Raw genomic sequence first — 12,776 nt, 5'->3', positions numbered from 1 at the left:
ACAGTGAGAGGTGACTTGGCCAAGGTCACACAGTGAATGACAGAAAGCAATGAGTGGTCCTGTCTTCCCTGCTGTAACCATGGTCTCTCCATCAGTAAATGAGTGCATGACAAGAGGGAAAAGGAATCAGGTTTAGCAGGGCCTGTTCATTGGATGGGTGTGACGGAGTTCCCCATGCTGCAGCCTGGAACTGGGGTACAGCCAAGTCCTCTGGCATACCAGTCTGGGCCGCCTCTCACACTGTGAGGCTGTAACAAGCTGCAATCCTCTCCAGGTTTTGCACTTACACAGCTAAACACAGACAGGGGCACACACAGCTGCAGTTATATGAATGGTTTCACTAGCCACACATGAACAAAAACAATAGAGAGGCTCCAGATGGTTCCCCACGGCTCCCAAGCCTAGGACCCCATAGTTGAACCATCTTGCCCTTGGCAGAAGCCTGACCAGTGTAAGTTAATTACCCAGTCTGCTCCTTCCTCAATGTGGAGAGGACAATGCACCAGCCTCTGTTCCTGATTTCTCTTCTACATTTCAAACAACACACTGTTTTAGGTAAAGAAAAATATAAAACAGATTTATTAACTATAGAAAGATAGATTGTAAGTGATTATAAGTAATAGTGTATAGCTCAAAGTTGGTTACCTAAAAATAAACAAAATTGCAATCTACATTTCTATACACTAGACAGGATTTGAATCAAGCCGTCTGTCACTCTGATGGTACCCACTCCCCTCCCGGAGCTGAGATAGAACCCAGGAGTGCTTACAAGGTCTCTCTCTGCAGATATTGTAACAAAGTAAGAACACACATTAAAATTTCAAATCTAACCAGTGTCCTTTAAACGACTTGCCACAAGATGCCAGAACCTGTTAGTATTAGAACTGACTGGGTTTACAATTTATTTAATTTTCTTTCTTTTATATAGGAACTAGATACAGTGCTCCTCTCTGCTAATTGCTAAGTTATCTGCCAAAAAACTAGAGATCTCAAGAGCCTAAGTAGCCCCTGGAATCACGGCTAAAGTTGCCACCCCTACCAAAATCTGAAATGGCTCCCTTGTAGCTGTGGACAGGGAGGGATGTGTGTGAACAAAGGACAAGAACAAAGAACAAAGTGTGTGTGTGTGTGTGTGTTGCTTCTGCCTAGCCAGATGGGTTTGTTGGTATAATGGGAATAAGTAAGAGCAGTTAAAAATATTACTGGGCATGGTGGGAGTATAATATATGAATGCACAATTTAAGATTGCCTCAACTCTTATCTCAAGGAAAGATCAAGCAACCAGTTGGGAAGGGACTGCAAGAATTGGGGGAAGGTATAAAACACTAAAAGGGTGAAGAAATGCCTGTCCCTGACGATAGCACAACCTCATTCTTTACCCCTCCAATGGGACACAAAAGAGGTGGGACAAAGACCTTAGATTCAAGACTCCACAAAACAGAACATGACTATAAATTGTAAGGGGTGGTACTGAGGGTGTGAATTTCCAGAATAATTATGCCTGCTAAGGAGGGGGGCAGATGGGACACTGGGAAACAAGGCTCTAAGGCATAAGTGTTATGGACATGCTTGCTGGAAACTAACCTCAATAAACATCTCATTGCCTGCACCTCAGACTTCTGGTCTTCTGCTTTCTGTCTGCATGACAAGAACCAGAGGAGAGGGTGAAGGGAAAGCCCTCTAACAGTGAAAGGGTGAGGGAAGGAGAGGAGTGAGATCTTGGGGCAAGAGGCAGAGCAGGGTTGGAGCTTTGGCAGAAGAGGTGGGGAAAGGGGCAGGGCTTAGGGGGCCCAGTTACCAACAATTAGATTGATGGCAACCCAAAGAGTTATATATAGAAGTGGGTTTTAGCCCAAGAAAGCTTATGCTCAAATAAATTTGTTAGTCTCTAAGGTGCCACAAGTACTCCTGTTCTTTTTGCGGATACAGACTAACACGGCTGCTACTCTGAAATATGTAGTCCTGTTTCCCATTTTGTCACACTGACACAGCACAGTAAGAGCAGGAAAGAATTTAACGTCTTTTTCACTGTCCAGTAAGTGATTCAGGGAAGAGGGCCCAACACATGCTATACTGACCCCCTGAATTGTCCCTCTCACTTTCCTTTTTTAGGAGTGTCACCTGTGCTTTCTGTTTCTCCGACCTCAGCCTCACACACATAACTGAATGAACAGACATTTTGCTATAATATCTGGGGAGCCATATGTCCCGTAAGTCATCATCAATATCCTCATGGCAAGTCCCAAAGGAATGTAGCCTCCTTGCAAACCGAGCGCTGCCTAGATCAATCTCTGGGACGGTGTTTAAGGTGGTCTGGCTGTATATTCACACAGTGGCAGTACTGAAGCTTTTGTCACCCATGTGATTGCTGGCTGTGTAATGGCATTTCTCTATATGTCCAATTCAGAATTTGCTGATCTTTCACTCTAGTAATGTGTCCCCAGCAAGAAAACTGCCAAAACTGACCCAGGACTGATGGGGGCAGTTGCTGTGTTCAGCTTTCAAAATCCTCACTCCTGATCTTGTGCTGCCTATTGATACAAAGTAGCTTCTGGAGACCAGGAGCACTGAAAACATCACCCCAGAGTTCCTTGGCCTTCCTCAGACATGCCCCCCCCCCCGCCTATATTGCTCCCATCCATGGGAGTCCCCATTGTTCTATAGATCTGCAGTGTTGCAGGAAACCTGCTGACATGACATCCCCACAAAGGCTGCGGAAGGGAACAGGGCAGCAGCTGCTGCTGTACGAGAGCCCACATCTTTTGAGCAGACTCCAGCCCTATCTATGAAGCTGCCACCTGCCCAGCAATCCCTCCAGACAGGTTAATACTGAGCTGGTTTCATTTTGCTGCAGGCTACTGGATTGTAATGGCCAGGGACTTTGTTTTACCTGGATTAATAACCAGATTAATGCGCACTGCTTCGTGCCCAGCCAGATCAGCTCCCAGATGTAGCGATTCTCAGTGCTACACCTGCCATTGCCACTGAACTCTATAGAGTGGCATCCCTTTAGTGTTTGAAACTGGCACCTAGGGTGGGTGTGACACACTGTATCTCGGGGGAACACCCTGCACCCCCATGTTCATCCTTATAATATGATTGTGTGGTATCCAATGAAAAGTTTGTCATGTCGGGTGTCGTTGGCAGGCTCATGATGCACTGAGCATTGTTGTTATAGTAATGTAATAGATTCTAATTTCATGTATATAGTTATGAGGCTGAAAATTTGTCCTCATAGCTTAAAACGAGCCCAGGCAAAAACTCTCCATGAGCAGAGTGGAAGTTCACACCTCATCAGGGCATGTATGGGACAAACCCAGCCCAGCCTCACTTGAACAAAGGACACTGAGCTAGGCAGCAACAAAGGATCTCTTGGACTCTCAAGTGAGTCACCCCCCTTCCCTTGGTCTGTTTGGGACTACGATGAGGTAATGATCACCTGACTCTGAAGGGGGGGGGGCAAAGCCAAGAGAGAAGAAAGAACATGACAAAAGGGAGAGACATTTGCCCTGCTCTCTCTCTTCCACCTACATCTACAGGCACCACACCAAGTGACTGAAGTGCTGGTCAAAGGGGAGATCCTGGCTGAAGGGCAAGCAGCCAGCCTGTGGTGAGAAGCATCTAACTTGGAAGGGCACTGAAAGTGTTAAAATCTGCTTAGAATGTGTTTTGCTTTTAATTTCATTTGATCATATCTGACTTGTTGTGCTTTGACTTATAATCACTTAAAATCTGTCTTTGTAGTTAATAAATGTGTTTGTTTATTCTACGCGAAGCAGTGCGTTTGGTTTGAAGCGTGTCAGAGGCTCTCGTTGGGGTAACAAGGCTGGTACATATCAATTTCTTTGTTAAATTGATGAACTCATACAAGCTTGCAACGTCCAGCAGGCATAACTGGACACTGCAAGACGGAGGTTCCTAGGGTTGTGTCTGGGACTGGAGATATTGGCTATTGTCATTCAGTGGCACAGTCCAAGCAGTGGCTGGCCAAAAGTGCTCACTTTTGTGCTGGGAGCAGCTTACATGACAGAGGCTGTGCATGAACAGCCCAGGAGTGGGGTTCTCACAGCAATGCAGGGTAAGGCTGGCTCTCAGAGTCGAGGATTGGAGTGACCTAGCAGATCACCGGTCTAGATAACAGCAGGGGAAAATCACAGTGGGGGCTTGTCTACACCACACAACTTTTAGCGACAAACCTGTGTCAACACAGCCTTGTCGCTAAAAGTCACCGTGTGTAAACGCTCTTTGTCGATACTTTGTCAGCACTTTTGCTGACAAAATACTTCCAGCCTCACGAGCGGCATTAGCTTTGTCGACAGAAGAGCGCTCCTGCCCACAAAGCCACGTTCACACTGCCACTTGCATCGGCAAAACTTTTGTCTTTTGTGTGGGGGGAGGGGGCTTTTTTAAGTACCCGTCGACAACTTTGCAGTGTAGACAAGCCCTGGGATGCACATTAGAAGTGGCAGAGAGACAGGGGGAAGGAGGTAAAAAAAGCACAGGGCGAGACGGCTCACAATGCACGGAGTGGGAGAGAGACAGATGGGACAAAACCCACTAGAACAGGGACTCCTTGTCTCTTCCATTCTAGGAAGCACTTTCCAAGGGAGAGACAAATCCCCTCCCTGATGCTAAACTGGGACTGACTGGCTCAGGGCAGCCCAGCTGGATCAGTCCAGGAACCAGAGCACTCTGGGAAACACCGAGGGAAGAGGCAAGTGTGCCACATTTGGGTGAAGAGAACATCTTGTGGACACTACCCAGAAAGTTTGAGATGGCCCAGCCCCACTCCCCTTCCAGTCACAGCTCCAGGTTTGCTATAACAGTCCTTTTCATGCTCCCATGCCTGGACACCCACCAGGAAGCTGTGTTTGGTTCCCACACACTGGCCCCTTGTGCTGTTGAGTCAGAGCAGCATTCAGGCACTACTCTGGCTCTGGGTTTCTAGGCCCACTCTGGGATGAAGCTTCCATACTAGCACCTCCCACTAGGAGCGGAGACCTGCACACGAAACACCAAGGTCCTGAGACTAGTTTTGGCCCATCTCCTGCAGACTCTTCAATTGCTTCAGCACATTCTTCCCAGAGGTCCCCTTGGGCCCACTCTTTTTGCAGTTTCTCTCTTTCAGGGCACACAATCATTCAAGCAAACACACCCAGGCCTTGCAAAAGGGGTTGCTAAAACAATTCCTCTACTTTAGACAGGACAAGAGATATCCAGTGTGGTGAGTCCCTCCCTGGCTGCTAATTGGAACTGGGGTACAGTTCAGACCTCTGTCTCACCAATATGGGGTCCCTCTTGCACTGTGATGTTGTGACAACCTGGAAAACCCTCCAAGCTTGCACTCACACCAACATCCACAGGCAGAGACCACATCCAGACGTGCTCATGAATGCTCTGGGCAACCACTCATGAACTCACATAGGGAAGCTCCAGCCAAAATACCCCCAGCTCCCTAGCCGAGGATGCCAGAGTTGTACTGTCCATTCCTGGTCAAAAGCCTGACCACTATGCCTTTATTACCCATTTCACCCCTCCCTTGATGTGAAGAGGACCCTGCAAAATCATTTGTTAAATGAGCTGAGGTTTTCCCCAAATTTTAAGCAAACCACACTGTTTTAGGTAAAATATAAAAAACAGCTTTATTGACTAGATAAAGATAAATTTTAAGTGACTATAAGTAATGGCAGATGACTAAGAGCAATGGTCTCAAGTTCCAGTGGGGGAGGTCTAGGTTGGATATTAGGAAACACTATTTCACTAGGAGTGTGGTGAAGCACTGGAATGCTTTACCTAGGGAGGTGGTGGAATCTCCTTCCTTGGAGGTTTTTAAGGCCCGGCTTGACAAAGCCCTGGCTGGGATGATTTAGTTGGGAATTGGTCCTGCTTTGAGCAGGGGGTTGGACTAGATGACCTCCTGAGGTCCCTTCCAACTCTGATATTCTATGATTCTATGAATAGCAATCAGATCAAAGATGGTTACCTGAGAAATAAAGAAAATCACAGTCTAAGTCTCATACTCATAGACTCAGGCTAGGTCTACACTGCGGGGCGGGGGGGGGGTTCAACCTAAGATACGCAACTTCAGCTACATGAATAGCGTAGCTGAAGTTGCGTATTTTAGGTCGACTTACCTGGCTGTGAGGACGGTGGCAAGTCAACCGCTGCCGCTCCGCCGTCGACTCCGCTGCCGCCTCTTGCCGCGGTGGATTTCCGGAGTCGATGGCAGAGCGATCAGGGATCGATTTTATCGCATCTTCACTAGACGCGAGAAGTCAATCCCCAATAAATCAATTGCTACCCGCCGATCCGGCGGGTAGTGAAGACGTGCCCTCATAGACTTTAAGGTCAGAAGGGACCATTGTGATCATCTAGTCTGACCTCCTGCACAATGCAGGCCACAGAATCTCACCCACCCGCTCCTGTAACGAACCCCTAACCTATACCTGAGTTATTGAAGTCCTCAATAAGTGTATTTAGTCATACACTAAATTGGATTTGAACCAAGCAATGTGTCACCATGTTAGATAGTACCATCAGTCCATTAGGCTTCCATACACAGGCTAGAAATCACTTAAGCTTGGCACCAGCACTTCCCACAGTTCAGTCTTTGTTCCTCAGGTGTTTCTGTGTGGGCAGTGAGGCCACTTGTTTATGGCGCTGCCCCTTTTATAGTTTCTTCAATATGATGGGAATCCCTTCGGTCCAAGCCAATTTCCCAGCACAGTTTTTGGAAGGCTCACCAGGTGGAGGATTAACTTTTCCTATGGCCTATCTTTTCCCTTAATAGCCCGTTATCTGGAATAGACCCTTCACAATTGGCTGTCTAGACTGGAAGCATCTTGCCCTGTGGGTGTCACCTAGGTGTAACCACATTTGGAATAAAGATACATACTCAATATTAATAACTCCAAACACAAACATGATACATGCATACAAATAGGATAATCATATTCAGCAAATCAGAACATTTTGTAAAAGAATCATCAAAATTATGTCATAATAATACCATAATCATATCACTGTGATGAATATGGTACGCAGAGTGTCACACGCAGGTCTAGGTAAACACAATATGACACCTGCCTGCCATTCCTTGCCTCAGTATCCTCACCACCCTGGAGCATTCTTTGGGATTTGGTCAAAGCTCTCTAGGGTATCAAGGGGCCACCTTATGCAACTCAGGACTTCCTCCAGCTGGAGTCTGGCTCTCTGCTGCAGCCATAGCCCTGCAATCAAAGAGTCCCCTCTCCCATGCTTGTGCTGTTAACAGGGTTTCCTCCCATCTGGATTTTACCCGGACAGTCTGGTTTTTGGCTTCTGTGTCCAGGTGCCATTTAGGGTTGCCAAGTACCAGGTTTTCAATGGGAAAGTCCAGTGGAAAAGGGGATCTGGCAGTGTCCAGTTATTGCAGGGCTGGGGGAGGTGCCAGGTCATTCACCCCATCAGCAGCTGCTCAGCTGAGACTGCCTCCTATCTGCAGGCTGGCTCCTTCTCAGGCTGCAGCATCTCCCATCCCAGCCCCGGAGCAGAGGGAGCTCAGCTGGTCAGGGCCATCGTTTAGGGGGTGGGGGTGGCTCTAGTCCCACCTGAGTTTTGTACCCGAGGTCTGCTCACAGCAGACGCCCTAGCCCCAGATGGAGCTCTTAACTGCAACACAGCTTGAGAGTGATATGTGATGAGTGCAGTGCTTCTCCCAGCTTCCATCTGTGGGGCAGGGAATTTGTTCAGAAACAGAGGCAGGATGATTAAATAACAAAAGGCTTGTCACTAAACTAAGTTAAGGATCATTAGATGAGATTGGAAGCATTGCAAGGCACTTAAAAGATCAGAAGCAAAGGGTAGGAATAAATGGTGAGAATGGAGAGAGGTAAATAGTGGTGTCCCCCACGGGTTTGTCCTGAGACGAGTCCTATTCAACACATTTATAAATGACCAGAAAATGGGGTAAACATTGAGGTGGCAAAATTTGCATATGATACAAAACTACTCAAAATAGTTAAGTCCCAGGCAGACTCTGAAGAGCTACAAAAGGATCTCTCAAAACTGTGACTGGGCAATAACATAGAAAATGAAAATCAATGTTGATAAATGCAAAGTAATGCACACTGGAAAACAAAATCCGAAACTATACATATAAAATCATGGAGTGTAAATTAGCTGTTATCACTCAAGAAAGAGATTTTGGAGTCATTGTGGATCATTCTCTGAAAACATCCACTCAATGTGCAGCGGCAGTCAAAAAAGCAAACAGAATTTTTGGAATCATTAAGAAAGGGGTAGATAATAAGGCAGAAAATATCGTAATGCCTCTGTCATAACTATAAAGGGAAGGATAACAGCTCTCCTGTGTACGGTACTATAAAATCCCTCCTGGCCAGAGACTCCAAAATCCTTTTACCTGTAAAGGGTTAAGAAGCTCGGGTAACCTGGCTGACACCTGACCCAAAGGACCAATAAGGGGACAAGATACTTTCAAATCTTGGGGGGGGGGGAAGGCTTTTGTTTGTGCTCTTTGTTTTGGGGGTTGTTCTCTCTTGGGACTGAGACGGACCAGACATCAATCCAGGCTCTCCACATCTTTCTGAACAAGTCTCTCATATTTCAAATTTGTAAGTAAACAGACAGGCAAGGTGTGTTAGTCTAACTATGTTTTCTCAACTTGTAAATGTACCTTTTACTAGGGTGTTTACCTCTGTTTGCTGTAACTTTGAACCTAAGGCTAGAGGGGGATCCTCTGGGCTCTTTAAGTTTGATTACCCTGTAAAGTTATTTTCCATCCTGATTTTACAGAGATGATTTTTACCTTTTTCTTTAATTAAAAGCCTTCTTTTTAAGAACCTGATTGATTTTTCCTTGTTTTTAGATCCAAGGGGGTTGGATCTTGATCCACCAGGAGTTAGTGGGAGGAAGGAGGGGGGATGGTTAATTTCTCCTTGTTTTAAGATCCAAGGGGTTTGGATCTGTATTCACCAGGGAATTGGTGAAGAGTGTCTCAAGGTTACCCAGGGAAGGGAATTAGCATTGAGAGTGGTGGCAGCGGACCAGATCTAAGCTGGTAGTTAAGCTTAGAAGTTTTCATGCAGGCACCCACATTTGTACCCTAAAGTTCAGAGTGGGGAAGCAGCCTTGACAGCCTCTATATAAATCCATGATACACCCACATCTTGAATACTGCATGCAGATGTGGCCACCCCATCAATGGCTTTTAGCCAGGATGGGCACGGACAGTGTCCCTAGCCTCTGTTTGTCAGAAGCTGTGGATGAGCGGCAGGGAATGGATCACTTCATTATTTCCTGTTCAATTCCTTCCCTCTAGAGCAGCTGGCATTGACCACTGTCAGAGACAGGATACTGGCTAGATGGACCTCTGGTCTGACCCAATATGGCTGTTCATATGTTCTCTGCACTCCAGAAAACCAGAGGAAAACTTTAGGTCCCTTTATGAGTAAAGAGCCGGAGCAGCCTGTCCCGGATCTGTTTGGTCCTCAACCCATAGATGATGGGGTTTAGCATGGGGGACACCAGGAGGTACATGTTGGCACTGAGAACATGGAAATGTAGGGGCACATTGTGGCCAAATCGCTGTGTCAGGATGGAGAAGAGAGCTGGGATGTAAAAGGCTAAGATCACACAGAGGTGGGAGCCGCAGGTCCCAAAAGTCTTGAGCCAGGTGTCCTTTGAGGGGAGGCCTAAGATAGCCCTGAGAATCTGAGTATAGGACACGGTGATAAAAAACACATCCAGACCTGTGATGAACAATGCCAAAGACAGGCCATAGTAATTACTGGCACTGATGTCAGCACAGGCCAACTTGACCATAGATATGTGATCACAGTAGGTATGGGGGATGACGTTGGTTCTATAATAGGGACACCGCCTCGCCAGGAAGGGATTGGGTAGTACGAGTATGCTGCTGCGCAGCACCACAGTGAGACCGATCTTGGCCACCATGGGGTTTGTCAGGATGGTGGAATGTCTCAGGGGATTACAGATGGCCACGTAGCGATCAAAAGCCAAGGCCACTAGGATCCCAGATTCCATCGATGAGAAGCAGGCAATGAAGTACATCTGGGTGAGACAGGCACCGAAATCGATCTCCCTGGAATTGAACCAGAAGATGCTCAGCATTTTGGGCAGGATGGATGTAGATACAACCACGTCAGAGACAGCCAGCATGCAGAGGAAATAGTACATGGGCCTGTGGAGGCTCGGCTCCGTCTTCACGATGCACAGGATGGTGAAGTTCCCGAAGATGGCTATGGCGTACATGGTGCAGAAGGGGATGGAGATCCAGACATGGGCCGTCTCCAGGCCAGGAATTCCCAGCAGGATAAAGGTGGAGGGGTTGGTGAATTTGGTTATGTTGGAATCTGACATGGAGTAGGGGAGAAGGTGTCCAACTCTGAGGCTGAACGGTGTCTCCTGCATGTACCGTATGTTCCCCTGACTTCCTGTATGTGCCCAGGGTCTAGGGTGATGGTCACAGTACAAATGCCTGGATGGAGAAACAATGTTAATATTAGACACTACATGCACTACTGGAGGCTGTTGTCATGAGAGAAACAGATTGGTCACTCTTCACACACTGAAAATGACATTTTCGTTATTCAGATAAATTAATTATGAAAAAATTACCCTACTTATGCAAATTCCATCTTTTATGGTGCTCCGTGTGTAGGAAATGATAATAGGCACCAGCAGGAACCACTAGGGTGGATATGCCTTATAATGGGATAGACAATACACTGTTCTGGATATGTGTTCAGTTATGGTCACCCAGTCTCTATAAAGGATATAGTAGATAGAAAGGGTATTTCCAAGAAATTCTATGAGAATAGGAGAGGCTGCCACATGCAGAAAGACTGGAAAGGCTTGGACTGTTTCATTTAGAGAAGAGATACATAAGGGGGCGTATGACTGTGGAGAGGAAAATAAACAATGGAAGAGTTTACATTCAAATGGACAGAGAGAGAACAGTTCCCAACCAGTAATATCTAGAGATACTTAGTGCTTCAAAAGGCTAATTCCTCAAAGCTGAGGAAATCATCAGCAAAACTGATGGTGAGGAAAATACCCACTTCGTCAGATGCAAGTAGTAGAAATTTCCAGAGGCAGGCAAGAATCAGTCTAGAGATAATGAGAAAAACCTGTAGGAGAACACTTCAGTCTCCCTGGACACAGAATCGGAGATTTAAAGGTAGCCATCCTCCACCAAAAAAACTTCAGGACCAGACTTCAAAGAGAAACTGCTGAGCTTCAGTTCATTTTTAAATTTGACACCATCAGCTCAGGATTAAACAAAGACTGTGAATGGCTAGCCAACTACAAAAGCAGTTTCTCCTCCCTTGGTGTTCACACTTCAACTGCTAGAAGAGGGCCTCATCCTCCCTGATTGAACGAACCTCGTTATCTCTAGACTGATTCTTGCCTGCATATTTATACCTGCCTCTGGAAATTTTCACTACATGCTTCTGACAAAGTGGGTATTCAACCCCGAAAGCTTATGCTCCAATACGTCTGTTAGTCTTTAAGGTGCCACAGGACTCTTTGTCACTTTTTACAGATCCAGACTAACATGGCTACCCCTCTGATACTTGATTAAATAGCTAAAAAGTCACGATACCACAGTCATGAATATGGACAAATTTGGCTAAAAACCCACTCCAGGGGCAAAGTGAAGGAAGCTAATGTGGGGCGGGGGAAAGCAATATATAAAATATATAAAAATGGGGGGATATCAGGAATATAGATAGCAAGAACTACAAATTAGTAGTTATGATTGATAAAGGACGTTAAAGACATCAGGGAAAAATCAGTGCTTGGCACGGCTAAGGAGGTTATTAAGTATTTTAACAACAAACGAAATCCTAGAAAAGGTTTAGGCAAAATTCTAGAGGGAGAAAGGAAACTTGTTAATGTTGCAGAAAAGGTAGATATATTTCATATATATTTTTGTTCTGCATTTGGAAAGAAGCAGTATGATGTACTCATACCACATGAGGTGATGAAATACTTTTCAGTCCATTAGCAATCAAAGAGAACATTAAAGAGCATCTACAGTAGAACCTTAGAATTACGAACACCAGAGTTACGAACTGACCAAACAACAACATGTCTCATTTGGAACCAGAAGTACACAATCAGGCAGCAGCTGAGCCAAAACAAACAAAAAAGGTAAATACAGAACAGTACTGCTTTAAATGTTAACTACTAAAAAGATAAAGGGAAAGTTTTAAAAAATTGAAATTTTATGAAACAATGGAAAAGCTGACATGGGATTACTTCAAAAAAAGTCTAGTAATATAATTAATGCTAATCAACAACATGGTTTATGGAGAAGTTGTCTTGTCATATAAACCTGATTTCATTCTTTAATTAGAGTACACATTTGGTTGACCAAGGGAACCGTGCAGATGTAATAGACATTGATTTCTCTGAGGCATTTGATTAACTAGGGGAAAACATTCAGATAAAAAATGAATTCTCTACAATCTCAGTAGCACATACATTAAATGAAATAAAATCTGGCCACCTGACAGATCTGAGAAAGCAGTTGTCAATGGGATGCTGTCAGCAAATGCGGCTGTTTCTAGTGGGGTTCTGCAGGGATCAGTTGTTAGGCCAATGTTATTCAATATTTTCACCAATGATCTGGAAACAAATATAAAATCACTGCAGATAAAATTTGCGCATGACCCAAATATTGGCAGAGTGGTTACAATGAGGCGGCCAAGGCAGGCACACTGATTGATCTGGAGTGTTTGGTGAGCTGG

The 12,776-nt window shown here is 45.5% G+C and overlaps 1 protein-coding gene across 1 annotated transcript; it reads right to left on the bottom strand.

The window, feature by feature from the left end:
• Positions 1–9,432: 9,432 nt before the first annotated feature.
• Positions 9,433–10,380, bottom strand: LOC112106892 (olfactory receptor 52E4-like). Its single transcript, XM_024200365.3, has one exon. The coding sequence runs from the start codon at positions 10,378–10,380 to the stop codon at positions 9,433–9,435; it is 948 nt and encodes a 315-aa protein (XP_024056133.3).
• Positions 10,381–12,776: the final 2,396 nt, after the last annotated feature.

This window comes from Terrapene carolina, unplaced genomic scaffold (assembly GCF_002925995.2).
Source record: "Terrapene carolina triunguis isolate 2854851 unplaced genomic scaffold, T_m_triunguis-2.0 Scaffold360, whole genome shotgun sequence".
Classification (NCBI taxonomy): domain Eukaryota; kingdom Metazoa; phylum Chordata; order Testudines; family Emydidae; genus Terrapene; species Terrapene triunguis.
Note: the sequence above shows the minus strand (reverse complement) of the source record. Positions and strands in the feature narration are given on the sequence as shown.

Bases quoted from the DNA above. Each gene is read 5' to 3' on its own strand.
- LOC112106892 (XM_024200365.3), bottom strand. From the start codon at position 10,380: ATGTCAGATTCCAACATAACCAAATTCACCAACCCCTCCACCTTTATC.